General features: G+C 42.4%; 2 protein-coding genes across 2 annotated transcripts in view; one reads left to right on the top strand and one right to left on the bottom strand.

Moving 5' to 3' along the window:
* Positions 1-6,358, top strand: part of atp11b (ATPase phospholipid transporting 11B) — a 44,169-nt gene extending 37,811 nt beyond the window's left edge. Inside the window, exon 30 of the mRNA XM_079267163.1 lies at positions 2,072-6,358. Coding sequence (XP_079123289.1) covers positions 2,072-2,153 — 82 coding nt within the window. The 3' untranslated portion in view covers positions 2,154-6,358. The remainder of the gene's footprint in view (positions 1-2,071) is intronic.
* A 100-nt stretch (positions 6,359-6,458) lies between these two features.
* Positions 6,459-14,127, bottom strand: mccc1 (methylcrotonyl-CoA carboxylase subunit). The gene is made up of 19 exons (XM_079267164.1): positions 13,879-14,127; positions 13,326-13,369; positions 12,949-13,088; positions 12,705-12,800; positions 12,440-12,561; positions 12,072-12,219; positions 11,752-11,873; positions 11,534-11,645; positions 10,707-10,788; positions 10,492-10,619; positions 10,218-10,401; positions 9,886-9,995; positions 9,528-9,744; positions 9,359-9,445; positions 9,100-9,149; positions 8,731-8,868; positions 8,012-8,119; positions 7,630-7,701; positions 6,459-7,500 (listed from the first exon to the last, which is right to left on the bottom strand). The coding sequence occupies exons 1-19, from the start codon at positions 13,932-13,934 to the stop codon at positions 7,369-7,371; spliced, it is 2,148 nt and encodes a 715-aa protein (XP_079123290.1). The 5' UTR covers positions 13,935-14,127; the 3' UTR covers positions 6,459-7,368.
* Between the last annotated feature and the right edge of the window lie 1,005 nt (positions 14,128-15,132).

Genomic DNA, 15,132 nt, shown 5'->3' with positions numbered 1-15,132 from the left:
AAGTTGTCAAATTCCGGCAGCTGCGTCTCCATCCAAATGTCAAACCGAAAAACCAATCCTTGGGTAGAAACTCAGCTGCTGTCTGACCTCCCTTGCTCCTCTTCTCCAAGAACAAGGGGGACTCTAAACTTGAGAGGCTGCTGGGAAATGTAGTCTGAGTCTTTTTGTTTTTGCTACTTACTGTATCTGTTAGTCTTTTCTACTGGATCCTGAAGCCTTATATGAGCTTCTGAGAAGAGGCCAACTGTGGGGCGTGCTCGTTTTCCAACCAGGGGTGTTCCAGAGGGGCGGAGTTTACCTATATTTCGAGACATAACTCCACCTATCTCGTCTACTTCGGCCTACAGAACAAGAATTCCCAAACTCTGTCTTGTTGCATGGGGGCTGCTGTTGCCTTTGGTGCTTTGTATACAATGTAAACGTGTATGTGTTTGTGCCCTCTCTCATACTCCTCTTGCACTTTGTTTCTGTGTCCTTCTGGGTCTGGAATCTGCATCACGCAAACTTCCAAAATGAATTATTAATGTGCTGTTAACTGCGAGCTTCGTCAGAAAACTGCCTGTTCTGTTCTTTTCTTGGGTTCCTGTTCCCACCGGCTCCTCCAGACGTGTTAACGTTTGTTGTGCCGTAACCCGGGGAGCAAAAAAAAAACAAGCAAGTTTTAAACACTGCGATGTTTGAGTTTGACCCTGGCCCTGGTAAACAGCCGAGCTGCTGATGTAGCGTGCGAGTGTGCCTCCAGTCAAACCACCGTTTGAGTCATCGTGTCTTAAAACGGTTGTCTTCGTCTCCGAGAGCACCGGTAAATTAAAGCTCGCGTGAATTCTTCAGCTGACATTTAGAAATCACAACGTGTGCGACGATGCTGATGGACAGGGTGCAGCCTTCCCCTCATCACATTCAGCTACAAAACACTGTTCCGCTGTTCAGGCTCGACTCGCATGTGAGGATCAGGCTCTTTTTGAACCACAGTCTCTCAACGTAGAAGCTCTGATCATTGGTTTCAGTTCTACTTTGATGTGAGTCGGCATGCTGGTGGTTGGCTGTTTTGGGACCGTTACATGCTGTGACTGGCAGTTTAGTTGGAGAATGTTTAGAGTGGTCGAGGAACGGATGAGATTGTGCACTAGTTGCGTCTTCGTGAGACATTTCCAAAGGAGATCCAGCTTGCTACGCTAATGACAGAAAGGGGCCGTGGCTCTGTCGTCTCTCTAAATAACTAATATGCAAATATGTTTCATATTGAGGAAGATAGTATGCTTCTAGATATCTTAACTGAACTTAGGGATGTATATTTTACCGGCAGAAGATCAGATACTAGTCCTGTTTCTCTCGGGAGTGGATATATGAGAGAAGAATGTTGTTGATGCTCGTTTGTCATGATTTATTTCTCTTCATGGTGATTGTTTTATATTTTTCTCCACGAGTCGAGTAGCTCCAAGTCTCACCTCAACTCCTCAAAGAACAAACCAGAGACGGGTTCAGAAAACAAAGCCGGGTTTAAACGCGTACGCCACAAAGCGCTTTCATTTGTGTGTTCAGAAGCAGCCGCAGCAAAGAACCTTCACGAATATGTTTACAGTGTTGGAGACATGCAGTAGCTTGGCCAGTCAGCGGCCTCTGAACAGCAATATCAGATCTAAATATTGAGACTGTCTCGGCCTTTATAACCTTTGCATCATTTGCATTTGAAAGCTCTGTAAGGACAAAGTGTAAGAATGTACGGTCTTAGTGCAGTATTTGGTGACCGTGTTTATTTTTATCGAGCACTGATGTAAATGTCAGTTGCTGATTGAAAAACATACTTTCTTTGAAATGGTATTCTCTACCCTGATAGACTTGGATTAGTGTGAGTTAATGAGGTGAAACTTTGGATGCTCATCACGAACAACTTCACACCCTTTACTAACGCTTCACTCTTCCATCCCTCGCTCCTCTCTGCTTCTTCCAGCCTGGTTGAGTAGATTCAAATCGCAAACCTCTGGACAACACACACACACACACACACACACACACACACACACACACTCCGTCGGCCACCCAATTCTCAGTCCCTGCTGCCTGTTTTCAGGTCGTGGAGCGACACGGAGAACCTCTACTCCAACGATTGCAGCATCCTGACGCTGTCGCCCACCGAGGCCACCAACTGCTGACTCCCACGGCCGCTGACTGTAACGCGCACAGATCTGGGGGAGAGCTTCTACTCCACATCATCACCCCCACCCCCCCCCCCACCCCCCCCCACCACCACTGTGCCGCCGTTTTATAAACCTACATCAGTTTAAGGTCACTGCGTTCTCAGCTGGATGCATCATGTGAAACCAAAGGACTCTTTATCCTTCACCGGCTCCTCTTCTCCGGCGTTCATAGCAGAACGGTTGAGAAGGACTCGTAGTGGGAGCTGCAACATGGAAAGGAAATAAAACATGAAGTGTGGAGCAAGTCAGCGTGGCACCAAGCCAAACTTCTGTGGAGTTGCTTCTGAAGGAAGATCAAGTCGGCATCCGAGCAGCGACAATTATCACATTTCTGCTGCGAGTCCCGCAAAAGTCTCTGTAAACGTCATCGTTTGAATTCATTTTAGAAGTTAAAGAAGGCAGCACCCGAACTTCTGCAGCTATTTTTTTTTTTTAGCACAGTTGCCAACGCTGCAGTCAGGCAGCATATGTTCTGCAGTCTAACCTCAATACAGGACTGAGCCACAAGGATGGTTTGTGTAGAACCAGGTCAAGCAACATCATGTTGCTTCCATACACTTCCTGTTTGAGCCCCGCTGCACCTTTTGTTCCTCATTCGGATGAAAAGGTAGACGACGTGTAGCTTTCAGAGCCTTGCTGGTTCTGTTAACATCCAGACTTATTTTCATAGGACCTACAGTAGTCCCTCCATGCTGTACAAGGAGCTCGACGGTGTTTCCAAAGACTAAAGGATCCAGACTGTTTATTTTTTGTGCCTGACTGTACAGAAGCTTGTATCGTTATGAAGAGGACGGTCGTTATTGTTTGTGCCGCTCTCTCGGCCAACTGTTCGGGCCTCTGTGTCCCTGCTCTGAAGGAGGACAGATGGGGCCTGTTTAAAAAGCCATATATTTTCAGGAGGTTCTATTGTTGATGAGTTATTGAAGGTACTGCAGAAAGCTGTTTAAGCCTGTTGTTACTTTGTGTCTGGAAACTTGTTCCCATTGAATGCCTTTTTCTCCTTCAGCCGGTTTAGCGAAGGCATCTCTGCATTAAAGACCATGATGCTCGGGGAATATTCTCAGGCAACGGGATCAGTGTGTGAGGCTGTCCTAAGAGAGGTTCTATTGGTGGAATCATCCCTAAAAATATGGCCGAAGCATCGGATGAGATAACGGCCACCATTTCTATTTCAGCAAGACAGAACATGGCTTCAATGGCGAGATGCTTTTCCCCGGCTGATGCATGTCGACCCAGACAGCAGAATGTCTCTATCTGTAGAGAGATCGCTATATCACATGAATATAATTCAGCTTCTACAGAGGTGAGAAGAAAAGCAGAGCGTTTGCACAAGTCGCATATCAAAATCACATGTTGTCATTTCTCAACTCATTGCTTGTCTGTTACCATTTAAATCATCCAAGTTGTGTGCGTGTGTGTGCGCGCGTGTGTGTTGTTGATTAGAAGGACGTACATAGCCTAGTTGTGTGATCTCAGTGGCCACATGCTGTCTGAGAGTAAAAGGTCAAATGTTTCTCTTTGATGCTCGGTTTGACTTCTCCTCTTCCAAAAAAAAAAAAAAAAATTGAAATGAGGAAACGTGTGCCGGTTCTTGTTTGTAGGAGAGTTAAGTTGACTCCAGAAGTGTAAATGTAGAAACGTTTCAAGACAACCGTTTTAAACCACAACTCGGTGCTCAGTACATGCCTGAGCTCACACCGGGGTCACACAGAGTTCATTGGATGTTTCTGTTGCTATGGTTACTGTCAACACTGTTTCTGTCAGTCAATTCCTTGAATAGCCTCCGTGTTTGTTTTCTATATGCTACACATTGTTTGATGCATACCTGGGCCTGTTGTTGTCCATACAGGTGCGACTGACCATGGAAGTGTCTATTTATTATTGCAGAACTGTTTCTCTGTTTGTGTTGAACTTTCTTACATCTTGTTATAACGGGTGTCCTGTGCTGTACATCTTCTCTTGAGTTTAGACATGTAATCAGGAGGTTGAACCTCGGCTCTGTTTGGCCTGAAATAAGCTGGATGTTTTAGCAAAAAGGACACTTGGGAACGTCCAGTTAGATCTTTCCTTTCACAACTCAACAAGTAATGATCAGGCCACAGTTACACAGGAGATTACCGGTTTGTTTTTGTGATTAAACATTTGTGTTCACACTGCTATCAAAACGTCTACCTGGATACCTATGATATCTGTACCTGGATGAGGAGACAGTACATGTTACTGCTGTTTTATAGGGCTACTTTAACTGTTGTACACATAAGAGTCAATTTACTCATACTTGGACCTTATTTTTGTCTTTTAGATTGACTCACACGAGGGACTTAAAATCAGGATATGTTCAGGTCACTTGCATTCATTTTTACCATCATTTTTGTACACAAGTATAATACATCCAGGAGAACCCGTTAAATACCTTAAAAAAGGGTACAATTAGATGCGTCAGAGGCAGAGATATCCTAACTTCAACAAAAAAAACAAAAGTTGGACAACCCTCCTCTCTGGAGGAGGATAGGCTGAGTCCTGTCTGGCTAACGGCAGAAACACCTGCAGTGTTCTGATGCCCCCTTGTGCTCAACTACGGAGGCCCAAAGTGTTCAAAATGTAATGATTAATACATCTATAACCATATTCATAAATACAAACATCTCTTCTATTAAGACTTTGAAATAAAACACAAACTAATACCAAAGAGATACAAATGAATGACAGTGAGGTTGTTAATTCATTACTTAAAGTAAATTAAAAATGACCTTTTCCAATGTAAGCAAGTGTTTTTAACTGAAAGTTAGTGACAGAAAGCGACACGAAATACAAACTATGAAGTAACATTTAACAACAATGAGCAAAAGTTAAAAATCGATAGGATTATTTTTTTAAATGTTCAGCTCTATTTTTGCATTCAGGTACAGATGTTTTAACATAAAGCATCCGAGCACTGACGGAAGGGTTTGGATACGAGGCCTCGGGGTATTTCTAGAAGCAGATTACTAAACCACATCATAAAAAACAAAAGTACATTTAAATTGTGTCGAGCCTTGACGACAGATGATCATGTCCTCCATCAAAAGCACCATTGTCGTGTATTTGGATACTTTATTTAGGGCTGTTAAATTCTGCCTACAGATGTGCTCTTGCTTCTTGAAATATTGGGCATATATTGAATATGTGTAAGGACCAAATGAAACTATATCTGTCACATGTGTCCAGTCTTAACATTTCATCATCCAGAAACCAGATCCTGAACTTGTCAATGAACTCATTTATTGTCATTGTTGCCATACACAATGCAAGTATCAAACATCGTTTTCAAGTTATTTAGGAGCTTAAATTATAGTTGTCATATTATTATTGTCAAATGATCAGTTTTCTGCGGCAGAATGTCCTGAGACATCAGCCAGTACGACACAAAGCTGCAGATCAGAGCTGAACTGTATGTTAAAATCTATTTTATTCTCTACTTCTGTTGACTGTCTGTTGCTGTCTGTCTGTCCTCCCTTCTATAAACATGTCTAACAGCTGACGCTTATGGAGATGCAGTTCTATTTACGAAATAAATACATTTTTAAGAAACTTGTCTGGTTCATTTAAATGTTCTTACAAAAACATCCTTTAAAGAAGTGATGCGTTTGTGTGGCTCAAAACGTTCCATATAGAAAGTCAAAGTATAGAATGCCGTAACGATGGAATATAGCATGTCAGCAAAAATGTTGACTTTTTTTCTTTACTTTCTTCGACATAAGTCTTCTTTCTGAAATGTTTTGACTCACTATACTGTGACTTTTTTATGATGTATTTCGATCAACTATCCTATGACATTTTTCAACATGTTACACTTTTTTTTTTCGACAATGTATACTCTGACTTTTCTGTTTTTTGACATGACTGACTTTTTTTACATATACTATGACTTTGTTTTTACATATTATACGGTGACTTGTTTCGAAAGACTACTTTTTCAAAAAAAATTTGATACCATACTATGACCTTTTTTCAACATACTATACTATGACTTCTTTCTTACATTTTTGACATACTAGGTTGACTGTTTTTGACATACTATACTATGACAAAAAAAAACTGATAGGACAGTACGTTGAAAAAAACATAGTATCGTACATCTTGGTAGGATAGATATCCTCACACTTAAATCTATGCAGAGAACACATTATTTTATGCTTTCGGTCTGCAGTGATTTCATGGCATTTTGTCATAAGACTTTATTAAAAGCGTTACGCTAAGCAACCTACTCGAACCACATGGCGCTGTGCATACATTATAAACATTTTTATTACAGTATCCGACCAGTCCAATACTTCTTTTTAAATCATGTCACACATCTACAAAATGAACACAGGTGTTTATCAGTTTCAGTCTAAAAGGTCTCATAACACACCAGTTAGTAAAAAGAGTGATAACCAAGGGTGACTGATGAAGACTTGGGAGTGAGTCAGAAAGGACAGAATGTGTGGATGTTTAAGAACTACACATCAACAACCCCTAATATGTACTTGCACCAGAGATTCATTTATGTTCAGCTTCTTTCTTGCTAAAATCAGTTTCCAGTGAAAACCGTGTCCTTTCTTGATGCCTAGGAAACAGAAGTGGTAGGATAGATTTCCACACTAAAAGCAGCAGGTGAACATAAAACAAAATGACACAATTTGAGATACATGGTTCTGCCAGACCAACCTGTTATTAAGCATTACATGTTGAAAGTATTCACTCGGTGTCATTTAAATCAGTATTCAGTTCCTGTTCCAATAGTCAACTGTGTCATAATTCTTCAAGTACTCTGTCTGATTTCACACTTGCTATTCCACCTACCGGTACTTATTATCTTCTGCTTACAAATAAGGTTTTAGTTTAGTCACGGTGTAAAGATCAGGAGGTGCACAGTGTGTGCGTAGAGAGGACCTCATCAGGAAGGAAGTGCATGAAGCTGCACTGAACAAGAGAATACCCAAACTGACAGAAACACAGGGGGGGGGGGGGGGGGTAGAACAAAAAAAATGTCAACAGATGTTTCCAGACATTCACTGATTCAAACATATAAACTCACAAGAAAGAAGTGTACATTTCTGATGCGTGAAAGGCAACTGTACACAGTAACTAGCTCCGCCTCCTGCCCGTCAGTGTGCATTCACGGGTGTGGTTGTGTGTTTGAGTCCGTTTACTGGCTGCTCCCCTCCCCCTCCTCTGCCTCCTCTTCCAGCTCGATCAGAGGGGCGTGGCGATTAGCCTGAGAGCCCTCGCTGAAGAAAACCCTCTTGATCACGCCTGACTTGGGCGCCCGGATCGTATGCTGCAGAGACAAAAAAAAAAAAAAACACACAAACTACTTCATTACAAACGCAGCAGAGAATGTGCGTACTTGTGAAGGGAAAAGGGGAGAATGTGTGTGCGAGGCAGAGCCAGCAGGAGAGTCGCTCACCTCCATCTTCATGGCATTCATGACCATCAGAGGGTCTCCTACAGCCACCGTGTCTCCGGCCTTCACCATCACCTGAACACAGCGCAGCAGCTCCTTTATTTGTCTGAACAGACGACACTTGTGAATTGAATTTAAAAAGCTGTTATTTCTGCTGGACCAGTTCAATCTCGTTGGACTTTTGTCTCAGCACACCTACCTGTTGTATGTTGTGATAAAAGGATCATACAAAATATATTTACAACACATTATTTAATATGATGACATACATCTCTAGAAAGACATTTGCTACAGCTAGTTTGGCCTGCAGACAAATAAACAGATTTCTTTGCTTGACGAAAATGATAACTTTATAATCTCATTATGTTAAAACAACCAAACCCACCTTCTCTATGGTCCCCGTCATGGGGGCCACTGCTCCACCTTGAGCCCCAGCACTGCTCACACCAGCCAGATACTTGGGCACTGGAACAGACACCTGGGAGCTCCCCTCCTGCAGAAACAAGTTGGAAAGATGCTTCATACGAGAAACAGACCTGCGCCACAGCAGCAGGTGAAGTTTCTGTTACATTGACTGAGAATGAACCTGCATTAAATAAACTAGAGAAGCTGACGAACAAACAAAACATGTTACACAGATTAAAAGCTGCTGAATTTCTGCCATTTAATACAGAATATGAAGAATGAAGACCTATGAATATTTGCAGATTCAGATCAACGATCCAAAATATAAACCAACTCAATAACTATGATGTATTATTAAGCAGTACATAATTATCAAGTATACAAAGCGATGATCATTTTCACTATCTCCGCCATGGACCAAACAACAAACCAATTAATTAAGAAAATAATCAGCAGAATAATCAAGATGAGAATAATCATTTGCAGCCAGAAAGGAATACTGCCTCTACATTATACTTATACTGTAATTTAGATTTTAATAATTACATTTTAATAACTTGAATCCAAAACAGCTCCTAATTTTTCACCATTTACAAATCACATTTCTGTTTCTTGTTGAAATAAACATAAATATATACACGCATATATATATATATATATATATATACACATATAGATAGATGAGTGGTAGGAGCACACCATGGAGAACAGGTGCACCGTGTTGTCCAGGATCACCAGTTTGGGACGAGACTTCACGCCGTTGACAGAACAGTGAAGGAATGAAGCTCCGCCTTCCGACTCCAGCTCTCCAGTCACATCGTACACCTCCTCGCCAATCTGGAAGGAGAAACGCATTCATTTCTAAATATGAAGGAGGCAGACTTTAAAGTCTTCATGAATCCTTGACCTTAGTCACCTTACCGTCATGGTCAAATGAATGGAAATTCATTGGTGTTGTTTATTTTAAGCATAGAGAATGGGTGAGCATTTGACGATAGAAACAAACACAATAACGATGAAGATATGCATCCAAAACATTTTAAAAACACAGGACAAACTCCAGCTTACCTGCATTGAGTAGCTGCAATCTTTGTTGTACACAATGACCACATCAACTTCTAAAGACAACAGACACACAAGAAGAAATGTCCTGAACAGGAGGAGGGCAGCAAACAAGACATTTGAATGTGTTGCAAGAGCAAGTTCAACACAGATGCTTCTCTGCAGTGCATCACCTTAGATCAGAATTCTATATTTGCCTTTTCTTTCTCCTTTATTCATCCTACCCCGTAGTACACTCAAAGCTCGCCCCGTGTCCGTTACTTACTTTGGTTTCCCAGCTGCAGCGTCATGTTTCTGTTAAACTTAACGTTGTTTCTCCAGCCGCTACCGGAGCCGAATGGGGAGAAGGGATCTGACAATCACACGCACCATATACACTTAGTATATCACTGTTTCATATCAAAACGTGCGATAAGGGAAATATTTGCCCTCACCGGTGGAGGTGTGTGTGAACTCCTGCGTGTGTTTCCTCTCTTGCAGCACCAGGCCCAGGGCGGCCTGGCAGATGGTTTCCCCAGAAGGAGTTACCGGAGCGGGGAACAGGTCTGCGTAGTGCTGCGGGATGAAACTGGTGGTGACGTTCCCAGCCTCAAACTCCGGGTGGCCCGAAAGACTCAGCAGAAAGTCAATGTTAGTGTTCAGTCCGACGATCTGAGGACGGAGAGGACGCAAAGGAAGTCATCTATGGCCAGTCTTTGTAAATGCTCCACCTTGAGGCTTTACGTTCAGTAAATACTGTATTTGTTTTAGTCACGTGACATGCAAAGCACCACTTGACTGTGCGAGTCTTACGTTGTACTGTCGTAAGCAGTACCGCAGCTTCTTCAAGGCAGCAGATCGGTCTTCTCCCCAAACCACCAGCTTGGCGATCATTGGGTCATAATGTGCCGACACCTCGTCCCCTGAAACCACACACACACACACAGAATAAAAGTAATCCAAACCATCATTATCTATACAAACTGAGCAGTCGCAGATACAGTTTCTACTTGTTTTATATCGGTATCAAGTGTGACTGGATAATGATTGATTCACAGTTTCTCAAAAAGAAGTGAAAGATTAAACATAAAGAATGTAAAACTTCATGTAAACAGGAGCAGAGCGTTAGATCTGGACTCCCCTACCTTCCCTGACTCCAGTCTCGATACGCGTGTGTTGGTCTGCTGAAGGGGTGGAGAGATGCAGCAGAGGCCCCGCCCCTGGGAGGAAGTCGTTGTTTGGGTCCTCGGCATAGATACGAGCCTCAAAAGAGTGACCCCTTAAAATGATGTCATCCTGGAGGAGAGGCAGGCGCTCCCCTGCTGCCACCTGGAGGAGATTCAAAACTTCTTATTGGCAAAAGGGAATGTTTTCAACTTCCTGTTTCATTTCACTTTTTCTCCGTCCCTCCTCTCTCACCCTGAGCTGCCACTCCACCAGGTCAGTCCCAGTGATCATCTCAGAGACAGGATGCTCCACCTGCAGCCTGGTGTTCATCTCCATGAAGTAGAAGTTATGCTGGGCGTCCATTATGAACTCAACCGTACCTACACGGGGAGACAAACACCATCATGTCTCTATACACTGTGTGTTGCGAGGGCTGTGGCGCTGTGGTGAGCGTTCGTGTGTCTCACCTGCTCCAACATAGTCGACAGCCTTGGCCGCTTTAACGGCTGCCTCACCAAGTTTCCTCCGCACCTCAGCACTGATATCAGGCTGAAAACAAACATGTAGGAATAGAGTGAAAATACAGTCAACAGTTGCCACGAACGTCATAGTAGCCCTAACATCCAGTTTCTGGATTCCTTTTTCTGGAACTGTTTTAACAGAAGTGGACTGAAGTCTGTGAGCCTTTACAACCACAGACTTTGGGCATTCAGCAGATGTATGGCTTAACGAGCTATATTGACAGTAAGGCGGTTTCTGAGCAGTTTCCGAAACAGAAGTGCTCCCCATCCAATTGCCAAGAAATACAAAAAGGAAATCTCCAAATGTCAAAACGTGTTAGATACCAAATCACAGAATGGAGTTTTGATGGTGTTTCTTAAGATCTTGGTGTTTTAATGCAGTATTTGAGGCATTGTTGACCATTTCTATTCATTCTCGAGTGGTAAAAAAATGTACAAAAAATGTGTGTAAAACATTGGAATCAACCCAGAATATTCTGCAGCAACTTGTGAGACATAATAGCGCACGGGATGGTTATCATATACTTCTATCATAATGTTCTAAGCCCTTATTCCACACAATGTTTATTCCAGATCATTTCAGATAATGTACACCACTTCTATGTGGCATATACTGCTGACCTGCAATGCCCCCCCCCCCCTTAAAAAAAGATTAAAATGGGTCTATAGGCAATGTCAGGATGTAATGTCAGGATTTAAATTCACTCAAACTTAAATACTGTCGCTTTATTGTGATTTAGGCACATTCACAGCAACCGTTTACAGTTCCTCACCCCTGGTGCTTCCTCTATGATCTTCTGATGTCTTCTTTGGACGCTGCAGTCCCTCTCAAACAGATAGACAGCGTTACCGTGCATGTCCCCAAACACCTGAACCTCCACATGTCTACGGGAGACGGACAGAAAGAGAAACAAAAAGACTATTTCATCTTCAAATAAAAATAAGAAGCTGGTAGAACTGGCTGGTGGGTAAAATGAATTATTTGTAATACCTGGGATCCTCTACGAACTTCTCAACCAGCATGACATCGTCGTTGAAGGATTTCCTGGCTTCTCGTCTCGCCGACTCCAGCTGCTCCAAGAAGTCTGACTCTGACCGTGCAATACGCATCCCCTACACACACACACACACACACACACACACACACACACACACACACACACACACACACACACACACACACACACACACACACACACACACACACACACACACACACACACACACACACACACACACACACACACAGTTATCCTATGTTTCCAAAAGTTAATCTGTCAAAATTGTTCAGGCCTTTTCACGTCCTCTCACCTTGCCGCCTCCTCCACGGACTGCCTTAATCATCACAGGGTATCCAATCTGGGCAGCCTCTGCTTGCAGCCTCTCGTTTGATTGGTCCTCTCCATGGTAGCCACCAATGATTGGCACCCCAGCAGCTGACATGATGTATTTGGATGTGCTGATAAAAGAGAGAGAAATCAATAAAAAGTGAATGACGCATGTTGCTGTTATTGCTTTTCTCCCAATGCATTTACATTTCTATTCAACCGTTTCTTGCTGTATTCCATAAGTTGTTGTCCCTGCACTCCACCACTCCCCCCACTGGGATCAGTAACAGTTTGTGTTGATCAGAAACAAATGGAGGTGAGATATAACTGGATGCGTTTTGTGCGAGTTACCTTTTAATGCCCATGTCTCGGATGGCAGAGGAAGGCGGCCCTATGAAGATGATGCCTTCCTGTTTACACGCCTCCGCAAACTCTGTGTTTTCTGACAGAAAGCCATAACCGGGGTGGACCGCCTACACACACACACATCACATTTAAACGTCAACGCCCAAGAATATTCAACACAAAGTGCAGTTAAAGGGGTTAAAGAGACCTGGACGTCTATTATTCCTTTAGAAGGAAATAAGGAAAAACTGTCCACAACAAGTAGACTCACATGTGATCCAGACCTCTTGGCTACTTCCAAAACTTTCTCCATTGAGAGGTAACTCTGCTGGGAGGGTGGAGGGCCAATGTGGTAGGCTTCATCTGCCTACAGAAACAGAGCAGAAACAGACTGTTTTCAATTGGAAAAACATTAACACGCTCATTCCTCGTTGCGTTTGTTAAAGCAGCTGAGGAAACCTTACAATAACTAAATGACAAAGCTCTTTATGAGACAGAGCTATCCGGCCTCTCACCATGGCCACGTGCATGGAGTCTCTGTCTGCATCACTGTACACAGCCACCGAGCGGACGCCCATCTTCTTGGCCGTGCGCATCACACGACACGCAATCTCCCCTCGGTTGGCAATCAGCACCTTCTCTATCCTTCCCACCCCTGAGGAAGACACAGTAGACATTTTCACAGCTCCTCACGAAATACCAAAATGTTCTTAAAATGTACTTTACAACACAATAGTCAGATAACTAATCAGCAACTATCTTTAACTATCATCAAGCACAAATACTAAATATTCTCTGCCTTCAGCTTTTCAAACGTGAGGATGTTGTTTTCCTCTGTTTCACAGAAATTATGAAGTGAACATCTTTTGGTTTTGGACTGTTCTTCACTCACCTCCTGAAACGAGCCTCACGCCTCTTCTGGTCCATGACAAGTTTCTGAGAAGAGGAGGAGACAACAATGTCAGTGCCATTTAAATCTCTAAGTGACTGTGAAGGGCAGATGTTAAATGGACGACATGCTCATTCATCAAACAGCACATACAGTGTAAACCAAGCAACAGCTGACTGTGATATATAACTACACAACAGTGTGCATGGTGTCCCAGCAACATGAGCCATGCTAGCTAACAGTCTGCTACAGTTGTTTAACCTTGCTCAGCCTTTATCAGTTATTCGCTCCTATAATGGCAAACAATTAATAATTGTATCAACACGTTGGTACTGAGGGGCCAAATGACGTGATTGTGTCCTGTACAGCGATGATGATCAGCTGCTGGTAATTAACAATGTTATGCTTACAGTGCATCTGTGAAGCTAGCTCAGACGTGAAGCTTTAGCTGTAAGCTAACGTTAACAAGGAGCTGGTTGGTGGGAGATGACGTTGGAGGGGGCAGTCTGTTATCACACAAAATCCTAACAGCCACGTAACGCTTTGATGTACTCACTGTGCAAATATCCTCAGACTCTGCAGAGTTGGGAAACTTAGAATAACTGCAGCCATAGCTGTTAGCAACTAACTGATCAGCTGAGGAGGAAAAGGCGAAGTGGGAATTAACGAAACAGCTCATACACCGCTTGGTTCTATATTAACTGCAGCAAAACACTTAACTTGAACCAAACGTAAATATTTGGGGCTTTAAATTATTACACACGCACTAATAAACACTGCCACACGCTTGTAAATATCTGCATTATCCTTTATGACCTTTCCAAGGACTCGTAGTATCGAGTAGCCAATGAGGAAGAAGGATATGGAGGCGGGGAGGAAGAAGCGGCAGTGACCATAAGTCACCAGCAGAGGGCAGCATTTCTCTGTCAAACTGGAGGTGAACTACAGTTAGTAAAGGGAAATCACATTCAGAATAATAAAATAAAACTTATTTTATTTTACTTTTAACAAGAATACTTGCAAGTAAATTAACACAGAAATTCTGAAAATAAATGAATCAATAAATAAAAATAAAATAAATAAAAATGATTGAACATACACTGGTTAAACTACAATATATTTGAGCTATGTAGTGGTATAGTTCAAAACAAAATGTGTTTTATTCAAAATTAATTCTTGCTTTCTACAACCAACCAAGGCTAACGGGTAAAGAAGCTACAAAACTTAACTTTGCAGTCCCATTTAGGGTCAAGAGTTGTATTATGATAACTCACACTACACAATAGTCTGTTTCATTTATTAGTTAAATTAGGCTATATAATACATATTCTGCCCACTTCCCTTTTATGAAATAGATGTTGAATATGCAACAAGTCAGAGTATCACACAACAAACAAAAAGCAGTGAACAAAGAAGTTTCATTGAAAGCAGAATTGAAGATTGTTAGATTATTAGAACTCTTTTTTTATTATGTGGAGAATCCCAGGAGCAAAAAGTAACTTTCGAGTTAAGCAGAGCAATTTTAAGAATGTGTTGTGACAGTAACGATAAAATATTTATCAGATTGAGTAAATCTCCATCCAGTTTCACATTGAGCTCAGAGCCTGGCATATCCTTCTCTGCGGCGGTCTTTGATGAACAGGGATGTCAGCACAGCGATCAGAATGAGACCCACCACGATGGCCCCGGCGATGATGGGGATGACTCGTTTGTTAAAGTCGTGCCGACACTCCACCTCTGCAACATACAACAGGAGGAGAGTAAAATGCAGGAAGCCGAAAGAGGCCAATGATTTTAAAACAAAGGACTT

This window comes from Melanostigma gelatinosum (assembly GCF_949748355.1).
Source record: "Melanostigma gelatinosum genome assembly, chromosome: 4".
NCBI classification, from domain to species: domain Eukaryota; kingdom Metazoa; phylum Chordata; class Actinopteri; order Perciformes; family Zoarcidae; genus Melanostigma; species Melanostigma gelatinosum.
Note: the sequence above shows the minus strand (reverse complement) of the source record. Positions and strands in the feature narration are given on the sequence as shown.

Excerpts from the sequence above, each read along its gene's own strand:
- mccc1 (XM_079267164.1), bottom strand. The coding sequence starts at position 13,934 with ATGGCTGCAGTTATTCTAAGTTTCCCAACTCTGCAGAGTCTGAGGATA. Across the intron at positions 9,745-9,885 it reads ACTGCTTACGACAGTACAAC|ATCGTCGGACTGAACACTAA; the intron begins GTAAGACTCGCA and ends CTCCGTCCTCAG. Across the intron at positions 7,702-8,011 it reads TGACGGGGACCATAGAGAAG|GTGATGGTGAAGGCCGGAGA; the intron begins GTGGGTTTGGTT and ends CGCTGTGTTCAG.